General features: G+C 39.8%; 1 protein-coding gene across 6 annotated transcripts in view; it reads right to left on the bottom strand.

Annotated features, from left to right (window-relative positions):
• Alms1 (ALMS1 centrosome and basal body associated protein) overlaps window positions 1–18,265 on the bottom strand; it is a 123,408-nt gene that overhangs the window by 62,772 nt on the left and 42,371 nt on the right. For 5 of the 6 annotated variants that reach the window (XM_085690559.2, XM_085690558.2, XM_087907072.1 and 2 more), the window contains 3 exons: window positions 13,463–17,999; window positions 12,200–12,333; window positions 6,110–7,896 (listed from right to left, as the gene is read on the bottom strand). In XM_085690559.2, coding sequence (XP_085546685.2) covers window positions 6,110–7,896; window positions 12,200–12,333; window positions 13,463–17,999 — 6,458 coding nt within the window. The remainder of the gene's footprint in view (window positions 1–6,109; window positions 7,897–12,199; window positions 12,334–13,462; window positions 18,000–18,265) is intronic. The other variant, XM_085690561.2, reaches the window with a different exon arrangement.

Below are 18,265 nucleotides of genomic sequence, written 5' to 3'. Positions count from 1 at the left end.
GGGCTTCCAAAGAGAGCGGGACAGCCTGATAATGTGATGTCAGTGCATACAAGAAATGACTTGGTTGTTTCTAAGCCTTTTGGTTAAGATCAAGCTTAGAAATGGGTTAGTGTGTGTGTGTGTACACAGTGGTAGATCTAGAGAAATTAAGGAAAATATTTTACATACAGGATGGCTTGGGAAATAAAACGCCAAACACGATTGACGGACCATGGTGGTGCCACGGTCTAAACAGGTTGGGAGATAGCTTGACTTAGAATTCAGAAATCACAATGAAGATGTCGATTTGAGGTAGCCTAGCATCTGGAGCCAGATTCTGAACAGGACGAAGATGGCTAAATAAAGGGGAGTCTAACATGCAATGTCACAAGCCTGGGCAAAATGAAGGAGACATTACATGAAGAATAATAGTCAAGAATTGGGATTCAAAACCTCGTAGGGAGTCACTCTGAGGAGACAAAACTATTTTAGGGACACCATGGGGTGGTATGCGAGCTGAAAGGTAGTCTAATATGATCAATGAAAGCCCAAACGGGACAAGAAGAGTGTGTTCACTGGACGGTAACCACAATGTAGAAGCAACATTCAAGTACTGAGTGAGGGAAAGGCTGACAGAAAAATGACAGGTAGTTGTACAGCAGTTGACTGATCAGAAAAGGGAAAGCACAAACCATACTAGAGATGAAGTTTCAATCTGGCCATCTCTGTCTCTCTACAAATGTGTTCTCTCCTACTCCATAGAAAACTCAAAGGAAGGAAAAGGCGGTAGGGAAGCAGACTCTCAATTATCTCCTGTCTTGCGGGTACAGATGATAGACAAAGGTCTGACTTTCAGAAAAGGAGACCTGACCAATTAAGTTCAATTCATTATGTAACAGATGTGTGCAACTAGCTCACTGGAGTAATAAAGACCTCTGTTTTAAAATCATAGCTAAACTGCTAGAAGCATTTATATAGATTCAAGAGCGGTTACCTGTGCTGCCATTCCAAAGGACAATACAAGCTGAGCCATGCTGCCTAGAGAGGCTGAAAGCAGAGACTGCAGAATTATTTTAGGTGTCATTAACAATTAAGTAAGGACTCGAGTGCAGCTCAGTGGTGGAACACTTGCCTAGCACATGGCCCTGGGTTTGATTTCTATCACTATGAAAGGAGGGGGAGCACTGTTTGCACATGATTAGGAACACTAAAAATCATCTGAAGTCAGGGCTGGAAAGACGGTTTAATGGTTAAGAGCCTAGCTATTTTTGCAAAATACCAAGGTTCAATTCCCAGCATCCACATGGTAGCCCCAAACCACCTGTACCTCCTGTTCCGGGGATCCAAAGTCCTCTTCTACCTTCCCAAGCACCGGCATACATGTGGCAAACAGACATACATGTATACAAAACATTCACACACAATAAATAAAAATATTTAAACAAAAGTCACCTGAGGTCGTAAGCCTATTTGAGACTGCATGTAAAGAGATAACTTTATTGATAGCACGTTAAAATATTTGAGATGTATTAGTTTAAATAGAACACAGTATTGTTAATTTTTGTTAAAAGAAACCTGGGGAGTGTTGGTCACTGGTTCACTGGTAAAGTGCTTGCTTAGAATGACCAAGGCTTTTAGTTTGACCTCAGACATTAAGAACAGGAAAAGAAGAAGGGAGAAAGAGAGAGAACAGCTACTGAATAGCAGTCACAGGAAACGGGTCACCTGACAGAGCTAAGGAGGACTGGGAGGGGAGAGAAGGAACATGGAGTGGCAGCACAGGGAACCACATTTTCACTTCTGGAGCACGTAGATGGTAGTTACAGAAATCTGTACATGTCAACAAATTTCATAGATTTAAACACATATACCTTAAACAAAACAAAACACTGAGGACTTTTTTTTTAAAGGCAAGATCTGGTTAAGGTTTGTAGTCTGATAAATGTATCTTGGTTAAGTCAATTTATTGGTTTTAATAATACTCTTCAATTATGTAAGATACTACCAGCACGAAAACTGAGTAATAGATACTTAGGACAGTTCAGAACTTTTTTTTTAATCTAGTTACTATTTATTTTGGTTTCTTTCAAAGAGTTTTACTCTGTAACTCAGTACACAAACCAAATTGGCTTGGAATTCATGACAATCCTACTTGGACTCTTGAATGCTAGAATTATAGGCCTGGGCCACCACATTCCGTTTTCTTGACTTATTTTGTGCTTATCTGATAGTCTGTGTATATTTTGAATAAAAATGAAAAAGCAAAACAGCAGCAATGGCCAGAGCTCATGGCACAACTGTCACCCCAATATGTGAGGCACTATGATTACAAGTTTGAACTGGCCTGAACTACAAAGATTCTATACCAAGAACAAAAACGGGCCAGGAGTAGTGGTGCACACCTCTAATTCCAGCTCTCTGGAGGCAGAGGCAGAGAGATCTCTATGGGCTAAAGACCAGCGCGGTCTACACAGTAAACTCTAGAACAGTCAGAACAACACTTGTCTCGAAATAAAAGCAGAAGGAAATAAAAATAAAAATAGTAAATTATAAACCACTCAGTAAGAAAGCATGATTCGGTATAGGTATAAATAATAAACTAAATTTGCTAAACAGTATTTACATAATTTCAAAATAACTCACGTAAAATATTCAGTTACATAGGAGGAAAGAGTAACTTTCCAATGGTAACATGTAAATACCACAACCTTACTAAGCAATTAAAGTGATGGTTTCCAACCTTGGGACAAATCAAAACTGTGCAACGTGACAGGATGTAATAAAGTAGGTCAATATAATTTGTGTGACATAATTACAGACATGCAATCATCATAAAACTCAAACTTTTCACAAAATAATTGTTTCATAAAATCTTCAAAGTGTCAAGGTTATGAACATCAAGAAAGTACCAAAGCTGGATGTGGTAGAGCAGGCCTTTAATCCCAACACTGGGGAGGCAGAGGCAGACAGATCTCTGTGTGTCCCAGGCCAGCCTGGTCTTCGTAGTCAGTTTCAGGTCAGCCTGTGCTATTATTTAGAGAGGCCCTGTCTCAAAATACTCAAAAACAAAAGAAACCACTGAAGAAACAACTTCAAAGGAAAAATATAAAACATGTATAATAACTAATACAATATGCAATCCTGAAATGTTTGCTTTGCTATAAAAGACACTAGGAGAAATAGACACCTGTAATGAAGCAATACCAATTTCCTGACCTGGATGCTTTCACTGTTGTCACACAGGAGAGCGTTTAGGAAATAGGAATGTGCCATATTAAGCGATGGGGCAGGTCAGTAACTCCTTCCCAAATGACAAAGTAGAAGAACTTACTCCAAAAAAATTAAAAATAAAATCAAAAGAAAGGAGAAACATAAGAAACCCATACCTGAAAGTGTGACTGCAGGTTACCATGTAAGATGCTCCTCTCTCATCTGATTAACAAGCAGCCAAACACAGAAAAAGGAAAGATTCAACAGCACACCTGACCAGCTATACCACATTGTTCTCCACCCACACAGCAACAGCAGAACACACATCTTTCAACCACACATTGGTCAAAATAAAAATATCACTAAGCAATTCTGAATGCCTAAATATAGTGAAACCATTAAAAGTAATCACCGTGGCCACAATGCAGTTAAGAAATACACAGCACTAGTCAATGGGACAAGGAAAAAAAACTGAAAACTACATAAAAACTCTCTATAAACATATTAGAAAAAAAGCTAAAAATTAACTAAAAAGGATGAATGCATTAAAAATAAACATTTACTTTCAAGAAGGTAGAAAAACAAATTAATATGCAAAATAAAAGATAAAAGAAATTAACAAAAGTGAAAAAACACAATACAGAGGCTTACCAAAACTCATATTTTAAAAGTTTTAACAAGAATGATCAGATTACCAATATCAGAAATCAAAAACCTAATACCACAACAGTTTATCACCATGACAACTTAAAATAAGACAAAATTTTTAAAAAGTATTTTTTCAAAACTGACAACAGAAAAAAAATCTGTGTACGATCATATGCATTAAATAAGTTGAACCAGTAATAAAAACTCCCATCTATGACAATTTCATTGATGAATTCTACTGACTGTACAAACCTATCTCCAAATCTTCACAGATTACCAATACTTTCAGGAAGTCAGTGCAAGCCTGGAAGATTACAAGTGAATACTTCTCATGAGCTGAAAAATCTTTAAATATCAGGCAACTATATTAATATAGGATATAATAAATTAAGGATGTCGATAGTAATCTCTACAACCACAATAATGGTTTCCCTCCATTTCTGGTGTTCAATCACCAACTTCTTTTCAAGATTTTTCCCTCCTTCCCCACTTTGATTCCTTAGCTGGAGGGGTTGGCAAGAAAGTCTGTGCTTCCTTTGGTCCCAGCAGGAAGCTTAAGCCCTCATGCATGTCTTCTGCTCCAGCTACCATGAGCCCAACTCACCTTGTATGCTTTGTTCAAGCTAGTCCAGACCTATTAGGGCCAGACCTCCCTGAGATATTTTTGTGTGAATGATAAACTTCCTTTCAAATTCTCTTGATGTAATGAGAACCAAATTTTAAGTATGAATCCATCTTCCTACTGCCAGATACTGTGACCCATGTATGTCTGTCTCTCCTAGGGTCCTCTTTGTTGCCTAGGTTCTCTGAGGTTGTGGAATGTAGGTTGGTTTTTCTTTGCTTTATGTCTGAAAGCTACTTATGAGTGAATACATATTTGTCTTTCTGGGTCTAAATTATCTCACATAATATAGTTTTTTCTAGATCCATCCACCAAATCCAGTTCTTAATCACTTCAGCTTTGTAAAGGGCTTTTAGCTTCTCAACCCTTTCCTCAGAAGTGTGAATTAAATTAAATTGAAAAAAAATGTAGATGAAAGGAAAGTTCATCCACAAGAAATGTTAAGAAGTGTTCAAGAATGTGCAAGACCCAACTACGTAGGGAAGTAGATTCTTGCTCTGTTTCAATAGCTGTCACTGCGCCATTCTTCCCACCAGCATCATTTGCACACGGAACAATGCCTTGGTTTCCCAGTCAATCACAGAATCAAGTTGTCATGAAAACTAAATAAGACTGTATATCAATGTCACTTATGCCAGTATATTTTGATATACTTTCCTTCTTGGGTTTTCCACTATAGTATGCTACCTTCTCAACTATTAACACAAAATCGTTAGCCATAAAGACTTATGAAGGGAAAACTAAATCAGTGATGAATTACTAATATTAAGCCGAGTAAGACAAACCTAATTAACCTATTCATGAATTAAGTTTCCATTCCTACAACACAAGGTAAGAGAAACTTCACATCCAGAAACATTATGATATTTTTTACTGTTGGGTTGGCTAAAATGCTTATATGCTAGGTGACTTAATACTATAAAGTCATGAGGCATTTTTTTAAAATTCTCTTGTAAGTACTAAATATAATAGAGATCTCATAGCAAGAAAGGGAGAAGAGAAATACAAGCAAAGAGAGCGTGCAAGCAGAAATATGGTTAGTCATGACTGTGAACTTAACTGGATTGAGAAATGACTGAGGGTATTCGCAGAACTAATTAGATCATGACAACTATGATCTAGGAATAGTTCAAACTACTGATGGACTCAAAATATGAACAGACTACTGTGAGATGGCAGAACTGTCCAACATGGAGAATAGTTGGAGAAATTACATCACTGGGGGCATTTTCTTGGCGGCTCCTCCACCTCATCCCCTTATGCCATCTATGATGATGAAGCAAGCTCTAAAGCCATGGTCTAAAACCATGACCAAAATAAATCTTTCCTCATTTATGTTTCAACCGCCCAGGAAATCATCAGTGCATCTCCAACATAAAAATAAGTCAATTGGACCAACGGATAACCAAAGTTTTAGATTTCTTCTATCTAATGTCAAATCTTGCAAAACGCTCTTCACATGTTACTTCACATGTTCACTTACTTACATACCTTTTAAAAAAGACTTCTATCAGACCAGTTAGATTCAATCTTCTGTAAGGAAATCACATTGCTCTCTGCCCTCACTCCCACCCTACAGTCTTTCCATTTACTTATTTTAAATCCTTTGTTATACATTCCATCAGTTTGCTTCTTATCACAGCAACTCACCCATCTGCAGATACTGGAGTCCCCTCTGGTTTGGAAAATTCTTCCAAATCTGAAATGTTCGCTTGTGTTTGCCTTGACGTTACTATCTGGCTATTCTGAGTAGGTTTGGTTTTCAAGTTCTGAGAAATAGTCTCACTATCTGGAAGAGAAGACTGTGCAACTTGCAAGTCCAGTGGAGAGTTATGTCCTAGAAAACCTAAAGATTCTTGATCCTGTACTACAGGTTTACAGGTCAGTAATTTGGAGGTTGGTTTCAATGACCTTGAAGATACAGTTCGAAGATCAAAGTCAAACTCACTATTAATTCTTGTTTTAGAAGCAGGATCCAATGAATGAAACCTTTCATCTAAGGTTCCACTATCCAACTTGGAAGAAGTCTTGGGACAAAGAGTTATACGAAGACATGAAAGTGCTTTCCTATTTGGAGGTGGAATAGATGGAGATGTACAGTGGTCAGGGGCTGACTGGGAGATCAAATTACTGACCTTGGCTTCAACATTTATCGTATTAGAAAACTGTGACTGAGGTATATGCTGAATCTTTTCTACTACCCAATCCTGACCTTGAGAAAGAGGGAACTGCTGTTTTCTCATGTGGTCATCTACATCTGGGGATTTGCATCGCTGCTCATCAAGAAAATCGGGAGAAGGAAGATCTGCAATTATATAATCCTGGCACTTAGGATCTTCTCTGTTTTCACGATCTACATGTGGGGCTTGGTTTTGCTCAAAGAGTTCTTTCTGTTCAAGAAAAATGCAAGAAGCAATGTCTGGACAAAATGGAGAAGAGTATTTCCTCATCTGGTGATCTGTATGTGGAGTGTGGCTTTGTTTAAAGAGCTCTCGTTGTTCAAGGAAAATGCAAGAAGGTAGATCAGGAGCTACAGCTACATTCTTTTCTTTTACATCGAGTGTAGTATTTAGTTCGTCTGGGTTAATAATGGTATCCTTACCAAAAAACTGAGCTCCCTTGAAAGTGCTATAGTTTGGACTGACACTGGGTTCAGAAGGACTGGCTTTAAACTCTGATCTTTCTGAGATTTTTTGGTTTTGATGAGAATGCTGGGAATCAAGAAGTAATTTTTGCCTTTGCTTACTACCTTCCGCTAAAACAGTCACTGGTGAATGACTATGCCTTTTAAGTGATGAAGGGGAAGAGGTTTTCTGTTTAAGATCTCTAAGAGAAATCTGCTCTTCAGAGATATGAGACTTAAACACTCCTAAAGATGGTCCAGTATACTGGCTACCTTCAGTAACACCAACCTTAAAAACAGAGGAATCAGAAATGTATTTAGAGTGTTCGTGAGAAGAAAAAGTGATAGAGGTAGTGAACTGCTCCGTGGGTTCAGGGGGCAGTATTTGTGATGAGGAAAGAAAATCCATTCCTTTAGCTGGCACACAAGTAGGCTCTACTAATCCCAAAGGCTGAGGGTCCATGTTTGTATGGAATGGCATTCCAACACCCTTGCTAATTTTGATATCATCGGGTGCAAGTTTTTGAAATGGGGGATGACTCTGTAACTGTAAGGAATTCCAAACTTTGAAACGGGTATTGCTCTGATCTACTGATCTGGAAAGGTTGATGTGCCTGCCTCTCCTTGATGATGGGCTCCGTTGTCCTCTAATCAAATCTGAAGGTTCAACAGATCGGGAAACACCGTGGCAGCTGTCTGGTCGTGGTCGCTCAGCAGTAAGAGTCCGGAAACATCCTTTCTCATGACTCTCAATAACAATGTGATTGCATACAGCTTCAGGCACACATCCTATTCCCCGTGGACTCTGCAAGCCCTAGAAGATATAAAAAGGTTCCTACTTAAAGTGGTTCAAAATTATATACTGATGAGTTTCATATCTAAGCTAAAAATGACCATGAAGGTCATCTTATTTGTCTACAAGACAGGTCAAAGGATCAGCAAGAAAAATGAAACTTTACAGGATAAAATAGCTCATGATAATGAAGAGGACTTAGGAAACTCTTAAAATTATTATTCTTGGGGCTGGAGAAATGGCTCCGTGGTTAAGAGCACTAGCTGTTCTTCCAGAGGACCCATGTTCAGTTCCCAACACCCACATCAGGCTGGTCACAACAATCTGTAACTTCAGCTCTGAGGATTCAATGCCTCTGGCCTCCAAGGACACCTGCATCCATGTACACATGTCTACATGCGTGCACACACACACATTTATACATTGTTTAAAAATACTAAATATATTGGGGTGTAGCAGTGCATGCCTTTAATTCCAGCACTTGGGAGGCAGAGGAATCTCTGAGTTCGAGGCCATTCTAGTCTACAGAACAAGTTCCAGGACAGCCAGGGCAATGCAGAAAAACCTGTGTCAAAAAAACAGTAACAGTAGAAGTAAATAAGTAAATCTTGAAAAAGAAAACACACACATACACACACCAAAACAAAACAAAAAGCAAAAAAACAAAACTCAAAATTCAGCAGTGGGACTGTGAGTGTCAATGGTAAAGTGTTTCCCTACCATGAATGATGGTATGAGTTTGATTCCCAGAATAACACACATGCAAACAAACAAACAACAAAAAAGGACACATAGATATGTCAATAAACAGGACATAAAAAAAGATGAGAGAAATAAGAAAATGAAAAGAATGTTCAATATCAAAAAACATTAGGAAAACGTAAACTACAACTACAATAAATACTTGGGAGGCAAGGGCAGGCAGATCTCTGCAAGTTCAAGGCTGGCCTCACTGTTCCAGGACAGCCAGAGCTACTTCTTAGTGAAACCCTGTCTCCAAGCAAACAAACAAAAACACAGCACAGTGTCTTTCTAAGGGCTGGAGAGATGGTTCAGGGGTGAAGAGCACTTACTGCTCTGGCAGAGGGCCCAAGCTCAGTTCCCAGCAACCATTATTAGTCCAGCTCCAGGGGATACAATACCCCCAAGCTTCCATGGGCACCTGCATGTACACATAAATATGCACCACACACACACGCACATAAACAAAAATTGTGTGTGTGTGTGTGTGTGTACTGTATCTTACGTTTCCTGACAAAACTAACAGAATGGCTAAAAAAAACAATACCAAATGCTGCAGAGGATGCGGGGTAAGTGAATCACTTATCTTTAAACAATATGCTCACCAAATAACCCAAATTGAACTCCTGAACACTGACACCACAGAAACAAATGCATGTTCCCACACAAAGGAACATGGATGCGTGGCAACTTTTGTTTATAAAGCCCAAGATCGAAAAACCACTAAAATGTTCTTTTTTAAAGTATTTATTTATTTTTATTTTATGTATATTGATGTTTTGTCTCCATGTATGTCTGCGTGAGGGTGTTGGATCACTTGGAACTGGAGTTACAGACAGTTGTAAGCTGTCATGTGGATGAGAGAAATTGAACCCGGGTCCTCTGGGAGAAAATCCAGTGCTCTGAACCGCTGAGTCATCTCTCCAACCCCCTAAAATGTTCTTCACAGGTGAATATTTAAACATACTGCGGGGCATCCAAAGCAATACAAAGGGAAAGTTATTGATAAAAGTAATACCTCCCTAAGTTTCTAAAGAATTACTCTTAATTCAAATATTTCAGTTATCCTGAATACAAAAATGAATTCATTTTTATGACATTCTTGATATTACAAAATATAAAAATAGGGACTAGTCTAGTGGTTGGTAAGTGTTACAGAAAAAGTAGCTATGACAAGGCAGCCTTAGCTAGTTTTGTTTTCAGTATCCTGACTGTATTAAAGTCAATGTCATAGCTGAGATCATTAAAAGTCTGCAAAACATTGGCACATGTTTTTAAAGGTACATGACTTTAATCCCAGAACTTGAGAGGCAGAGACAGACAGGCAGATCCCTGTGAGTCTATAGGGTAAGTTCCAAGAACAATCAGATCCTGTCTCAAATCACAAAGGAAAAAAAAAAAGGTTTTGCAAGATATGATCACTGAAGAAGCTGGAAGCAGGACACATACACACATACCCTCTCTTCAGACCACTTTTTTAGCTTCATGTGATACAATTTAAAAGATTTGACTTTAAAAAAAAAATCAATTAAGTATACCAAGTTGCCATTTTTTAATCTGACACATCACTAGGAAACAAATGTCCTAACTTAAGAAATCCAAGTTTCCTCCAGTTTAAAACTGGAAGGGATTAGATTGATACTTACCTAAACTGTGTAGCCTACTTTCTCCTGTGACTTCTTTCTATGAACCACTCCATGGCCTACCTTTCCTGTAGCATCTTTCAAGTTTTAATAAATCAAAATTTAAATGATCTTCCCACTTTAAAACTTTTTAGATTTTGGGATGGCAAGATGACCCAGTATGTCAAGCCTGACTAAGTTCAATCCCCAGAATTCACATGGTGGGAGAAAGAACAGACTTTTGCAAGTTGTCCTCTGACCGTGGTGTGGTACCCTCCCCACAAAATGAATATATGCAATTTTTTTCTAAATTCTTATTGCTTTAGTGGTGTGGAAGGTCCTTCTGTCTATGTGTTGCCTTGGCCTGTTGATAGGGCAGAACTTAGGTAGATGGTGGGAGGGTTGTACTGGATGTTGGGAGAAGGAAGGCAGAGTCAGACATGCCAAAACTTTGCTGGTAGGCCACAACCTCGTGGTTATATACAGATTAATAAAAATGGGTTAAATTAAGATGTAAGAATTAGCCAATAAGAAACTAGAGCTAATGGGCCAAGCAGTGATTTAACTAATACAGTTTCTGTGTGATTATTTCAGTTCTGGGCGGCCAGGATGAACATGCAGCCCTCCTCCAACACTTTAGTACCTGTCAAACATTATTTTTAAACAACTCTTGCTAAAATATTACAATAAGTCAACATATTAATAGATACGTAAGAGGATCTCTTTTAAAAGGCTTAAAAAGTTAGTAGCCGAGGCATGGTATCAAACTAAGTGTCCAATAGGGATGATGAAGAAAACAATGTGGAATATGTACAAAATGGAACCTTACCACTCAAAGAATGGATATATATATGCAGATTCCTTTCTTTATATGAATATCAGTGTTTTGCCTGCATGTATGTAGGTATACCACATGTATGCCTGGTGACTTGAGGCCAGAAGACAGTGTCAGACCCCTTGGAACTGGAGTTACAGAGAGTTGTGAACTACAATGTGGGTGCTGGGAACTGAACCCTGGTCCTCTTCAAGGAAAACAACAAATGCTCTTCACCACTGAGGCATTTCTCCAGGCCCATATCGTGCTGATTCTTAATTCAAACCCACACTGAAGAGCAGAGAGTCAGTGCATGTCAGGGTAAGAAATAAAGACAAAACTAGGAAAGGCGATCCAAAACATTTCAATGGCATTTGTCAGGGGTGGGAAGGTGTTGGTTTGGTTTTGGTTTAGTTTTTGAGAAACAATCTTGCTAAATAACCTTGAACTTGCCATCTCTGGCCTTAGCTTCCCCAATACTGGGGGTTAAAGTACACATGCCCAGCTCAAATGGCATCTGTTAATGTTCTCTTTCCAGAGTTGGACTGTAAACACAGGAATAAACTTCTCTTTAGATAAGTGCTCTGTTCAAGAAACAGTTCACTAACGAAAGAAAATAAACACTTAAAAAGAAAGCTGTTTTAGATAAAACTAACTTTATTTTTAAACAAAATATATACTTTTGAAACTGAGTTTTCATCTGAACTGCAAGATGTAAAAGAGACATTTAACCTCTCAGTTGTAAAAATACATTGGCAAGCTTGGCAGAGGTGGCACACGCCTTTAATCCTAGTACTCAAGAGGCAGAGGCAGATGGGTCTCTGAGTTCGAGGCCAGCCTGGTCTATAGAGTGAGTTCTAGGACAGTGCAGACTACACAGAGAAACCCTGTCTTGAATAATCAAACGAAACAAAACAATCAAATTAGCAAAACAACTCAATTCTTGTTTTACTGCTATGATAACTTGGAATTAATCAAAACTTACAAACACTAGTCCTTCAATCTTAATTTTTAGAGCATTTAAGACTAAAAAAACTTTATCCCAAGATTGTCAGCAACTACTCTGGAGTCACTGATACCAAGTAAGAGCTCTAATCTCTACTGCTCCTTCACAGTTTCAGTAGTCATTTATAGGTTTCTTCAATACCTCAGATATGCGAGTTGCTCTTCCATGACCAAACAACTTCGCCTTTATCTCTTCTACTTTCCTCCTGTCATCTTCATTTAATTCTGAAATGGAGTATCCATAGTCATGTCCTAAATTAAACTTTAGATTCCAGGCTGGAGAGAAAAAAAATCATAAAAAGTTGATATTTAAAAATTGTGAAACTGCTAATTTTCAATGACTACATGAGCCAAGAAAACCAGCAACATCTGCCCCTTACTGCCCAGCACAGAGCTGAACACATGTGGTCTTAAGTATGTGACATATCAAAAGCTCTTGTATGTGACATACTAAAGGCTACCGACCTTCCAAAGCAGGGTATTTCTATGTAATCCAGGGTAACCCTGAACTCTGATCTGTGTGCCTTGGCCTCCAAGTGCAAGGATTACAGGTGTGTGCCATCACACATGAACTAAAGTCTGAGTTTTGGAAAACATCCTCCACAGACGTACCTCCAAAAACGCCACTCTAAATGTGGTATTTAAACTTAAATCATTAATCTTAATTTTTCTTATAATCAGAGTCTCTTTACCTCCCCTCTTAGTATCTGCTATAGTTACTAATGCTTCTATGATACCTAATACTTTATATTAATAAACAAAACTAGAGAGATCTTGACAGAATCAAAATGTACAAGGAACAGCACAGTCAGTTAACATCAAGATTCCGAGTCAGTCTTGAAGTTAGTGCTTACGAGCTACTTACAAGTTACTACCCAAAACATTTCCTCATGCCTTAAAGATTGTTATGTACATTACAAAGATACTGTTAGAGATAAATGAAGTTAATAAATATCCTCTTTTAGACGTCTAACCAAAATTTTAGTACTAAGACCTTGATAAGTGGTTTTCCCATACACCTTAGATCACCTCCAAAAATTTCATCAGAAAACAAAGAGAAAGCACACATAGTTGAAGGACACAAAATAATTTACAGAAGAGCAAATTGGAGGCATCTGTGTTCCCAAAACAAGGATATTACAACGAAAGAATTAAGGAAGCTCAAACTACTTTCTCAATGTCCATCTGACATGAGAATCTCCTTCTAAAACCAGAAGCTCAGACTAGCACTACTGATCATACAACTTATTTATATCTTTGCTTTTGTTTTCCGGATTTTAGGTAGAAAATATAGTCATTCTATAGTTCTATAAGAAAATAAATTTAGAAATTCAAATGTCTCATTTTAAACTGCTAAGCTGTAACGTTCACAAGCCTGCGTGTGCCTGTATAAGTCAGTCCTTACCTTGGGCTCGGACCCGACACTCCTCTTCCTCTGCCTTTTTAAGTATCTGTTTAGCTTGATTCAATGAGGATTCACACTGCAGAAGGTACTTCACATGTGCAGCCAGCGAATCTACACTACCACAGCCATCCTCACTCTCTGACAAGCCCTCCTCTTCGCGGCTATCTGTGATGCTTGTCTTGGGTGAAGTATATGGAAAGAAGTTTAGAAAAACATCAGAAACTGACTCCAAAGACTCGGGTAAATTACTGTCCCACGAGCAGCAGCCGTCACTTACATCACTGCTCGAGTCACTCCTTATGAATGTCATCATAGGGATAAGAATTTTATTCCCAATGCTTGTACTGCAACCTTCAGGTTCAGACCTCAGTACAGACCCGGAAGCTTCCATCTGCCTGAAAGTTCCATCAAATGCCACTCTCGGGCCTTCTGCTTCCTGTAGAGGACTTCTAATCGTAGTTGAACGAATAAACTTCCAATTTTCAACACCCCTGTGGCCCCTGAAGTTTGTCTGTGTGCCAATGTCCTTCTGTACACACTCGATGTGAGGGATCTCCTCTGGAAGTGGCTCCCTCTGGGCATAAACATCAGTTGTGGAGGGGTCTCTGAAGCAAACCATCTTCTTTGACTGTATAAGTGAAACATCGTTAACATCTCTGAAAGGAATCAAGGGAGAAGGGAAATTGCATCGTTTCAGTGCTATATTTTCTGCCTCCATTAAAAGAGTCTGAATTTCTTTAAGAGTTTTAGAACCATGATCTATATCCCGGATTTCCTCACAGACAACATCACCAAAACCTGAAGATTCTGGCTTACATATGATAAGTCCATCATCAATCTGAGAATTTAAAGGCATACTGTTTGCAATGAGAGAACAAGACTCAGAAGAATTCAAATCATCTATCAGCTTTTGGGCATGTTCTGAGACAAGTTGGTGCTTTTCACTGTGTGAATAAGTACCAGGAGAAGCTGTAGGTAAATCAGAAATCTGGTCAGCTTGACCAAGACAACTTGAAACCTTCAGAGCATCTTCAGTTAGATGTCTGTCTGGCAGTTCCTGTGGGTATCCACAGGATGTATCCAATTTCTCTCTGTGTGAATAAGAACCAGGCAGAGGTACTGGTACACCTGTGCTTACAACAGTTGGTTCTAAGACAGTTGAAATCTTCGGAATATCTTCACTTTGATCTCTATCTGTTAACTGCTTTTGAACACAAATAGCAGGTTTTACTTTTTGAGGACAGGAACCATGAAAAGCTGTTGGTAATGGAGTCTTTTGATCATCTGGTCCAATCACAGATGAAACTGCAGGCTTCTCTCTATGTAGGTAGGACTTATGAGTAACTGTTGGCAACTCAACCTTCTTGTCATCCCGCAGATCTGCAGCTGAAATCTTATGTTTCTCCTTATGTGAGTAGGAGCCAGATGAGACTGTGGGTCTTCTATTCTGGTCAGATAATCCAGGAACAGTTGAAGCCTTCAGAGAATTTTCAGTTAGAACATGATCTGGTGAGGCTTTCAACTTTTCTCTATGTAAGTAGGAACTAGAAGGCCCTGTTGGAGCCCCAGGTGTCTGTGCTTTAAGTGTAGAACCAGCTGACACTTTCAGGCCCTCTTCTGTGAGATGGCTGACTGGCAACTCCTGTGGAGAGAAAACATTGGCCTCTCTCTGTTTTAAATTTGAAGGTTCTGTTGTTTTCCCAACCTTCTGGACAAATGGTCCGGGATGAACAAAACCACCTAAAGCATCCTCACCAGTATTTGGCAATTCCTGTTGAAAATCACTGGGCTGCTCTCTACTTAAGTAGGAAACTTTTTGTGCCCGAGTCTTCTGATCAGTAGAGCCAGGTCCTACTGCCTTCAAAGACTTTTCAGTAAGATCTGGTGACTCTTGCTGGTAAGAGATGAGGGGCGTTGCATCCTTTGAGTAAGGGATAGAAGGTACTACTCCAGGATCAGCTAAAATTTGCAAAGCTTCTTCAGTAAGATCTGGCAAGTCCTGCTGATAAGAAACACTAGGCGTCTCTCTGTAAAAGGGAGTAGAGGACACTGCTTGTATTTCAGTTTTCTGTTCAATAGGTTCAGTACCACCTAAAACTTCCAAAGCTTTTTCAGTAAGATCTGGAAACTCTTGCTGGTAAGAAGAAGTAGGCCTCTCTATTTTTGAGTGGGAAGTAGAAGGCACGGTTGATATCCCAGTCTTCTGGTCAGTTGGTCCAGGAACAACTGAAACTTTCCCAGCGTTTTCAGTTAGAGGCCTATCTGGCAACTCTTGGTGGTAAGAAACAACGGTATTCTCTAGATTTGAGTAAGAAGAGATGGTAAGAGGTAGCCCAGCCTTCTGGTCAGCTGGCCCAGAAACAACTGAAACTTTGCTGTCTTTTTTAGTTAGCTGATCATCTGACAAGGCCTGCTGATAGAAAATAATGGGCTTTTCTCCAAAAGAATAGGGAGTCGAATATACTGGTGGCGCCCCAGTCTTCAGGTCAGCTGGTCCAGAAGAAGTTAAAACATCCAAAGCTTCTTTAGAAAAATGAGCATCTGGCAAGGTCTGTTGGTAGAAAATAATGGATTTCTCTCTAACTGGATAGGAACCTGATGGTCCCGCTGGTGTGCTAGTCTTCTGTTCAGTTACTCCAGAAATCCCTGGAACCTTGAAACACTCTGCAGATAGAGGGTTACCTGACAAGCCAGGTTGGTGAAAAATAATGGACTCCTCTCTAGGGAAATAAGAACTAGGAGATACTGCTGGTGCCCCAGTGTTCTGGTCAGGCGGTCCAGGAGCAGATGAAACTTTCAGAGACTCTCCAGGCAAATGACCACCTGGCGGAGCCTGCTGGTAGAAAATCTGAGGCTGCTCTCTTTGTAAGAACGAAGTACAGGATACAGTTGGCATAGCAATGCTTTGGTCAACTGTACTAGTAGTAGCTGAAGTTTGTAGAGCCCCTTTATATAGAGGATCTGGCAAGACTTGTTGATAGAAAATACCAAGCCCCTCTTTTTGTGAATAAATAGAGGGCAATGACATTGTTGGGGTCCCTGTCTTCTGGTCTACTGATCCAGTGGTACTCAAGACTTTCCGGGCCTCTTCACTTAGGTAGCTGTCCGGAAACTTCTGCTGCTGAGAGATATTGGGCCTCTCTTTATAAGAGTAGGAGGCAGAGGTTATAGTTGATATTCCAGAGAGCTGACTACCTGGAGGGGTTGGCTGGTAGGGCAAAACAGGCTTTTCTGCAAGTGATGGGGAAGCAGGGGATACTGTTGACAGATCAGTCTTCTGTACAGCTGGCCTCAGGATCAATGTTTTTGTAGATTTTTCTGTTGAATGACTACCTGGCAACTCCTGCTGATAGAAAACACAGGGAATCTCAACATATGGGTGAGAAATTCCAGACTTCTGGTCAACTGGTCCAGATACAAATGAAACTTTCTGAGTCCCTGCAGGTACATGACTGTCTGGCAACTCTTGGTGGTAAGGAACAGTAGGTTTCTTTTTGTGCTGGTAGGAACTAGAAGACACTGTTGGAATGTCGGTAGATCCAGAATCAGTGGAAACTTTCACACCTTCAGGCAGGTTCTTTGCTCTGTGAGAATAGGAAAAGGGTAATTCCGATAGTAAAGGAGTCTTCTGGTCACCTCGGCCAGGAATAACAGAAATGGGCAATGCTTCTTCAGTTAGATGACTGTTTGATAATGTCTGCTGGTAGAAAGCTTTAGCTATCTCTTTATGTGGCTGGGAAGCAGAGGTTGCTGTTGGGGACTGAGTCTTCTGAGCTGATCCAGAAACAGCTGAACCATTCAGAGGCTCTTTGCCTGGATGACTTTCTAACAGAGGATACTGATAGAAAATAGCAGGTTTTATTCCCTTTGAGTAGGGGCTAGAGTGTGCCGTTGACATCTCCAGCTTCTGACCAGCTGACCTAGGAGCAGATGACACTTTCCAAGTCTCTTCAGTAAAATACCTATCTGTGGAAGGGCCTACTGCTGCTCCAGTCTTCTGGTCAACAGTAAAATACCTATCTGTGGAAGGGCCTACTGCTGCTCCTGTCTTCTGGTCAATAGGCCCAGGAGCAACAGAAACTTTCCAAGGCTGATGGCTCAAATAACTTTCTGGCAAAGCCTGGTAATAGAAAGTATGAGATTTTTCTCCATGCGACAGAGAAGGAAAGGATGGTACAGTTATCCCAACATTCTGGGTAGCTGATCCAGGAAGAGCTGAACCTCGCACAGTCTCTTCACTTAAATGACTCTTAGGCATTTGTTGGTAGAAAACATTAGGTCCTTCATATGTGTAGGAAGTAGGCAGTGAAGCTGGACTATCAAACTTCTGGTCTGTAGGCCTTGGAGCAGCTGAAGTTTTCATAATTTCTTCAGGTAAATGGCCACCTGTTAGGGTTTGTTGATAGAAAATACCAGGCTTCTCTCTTTGTGAACAGGAAGTAGGGATTGCAGGTGATTTCCCAATACTTGGAGTAACTAATCCAAGATGAGCTGAAGCTTGGGGAGCCTCTTCAGATAGACGGCCTTCAGGTACAACCTGTTGATAAAAAATACCAGGCTTTTCAGGCTTTTTTCTATGAGAGTACAAAATGGAGGATACTACAGGTATTCCAGTATTGTGGTCAACCAGTTCAGAAAGAATTGAACTGTTCATGGCCTTCTACTTGAAATCCCTGCTGGGTTTCTCACTATGTGAGTATAAAGAAGAGGGTACTGCTGTTGCCCCAGTCTTCAGGTTGGAGGGTAACAGCAGAAACTGTTAATGACTGGCCTATTGCATGACCACCTGTAAAAATACTGAAC

Source organism: Myodes glareolus, chromosome 6 (genome assembly GCF_982192425.1).
Source record: "Myodes glareolus chromosome 6, mMyoGla1.1, whole genome shotgun sequence".
Taxonomy (NCBI): Eukaryota; Metazoa; Chordata; class Mammalia; order Rodentia; family Cricetidae; genus Myodes; species Myodes glareolus.
The sequence above is the reverse complement of the archived record's forward strand: the minus strand, read 5'-3'. Positions and strand labels throughout refer to the sequence as shown.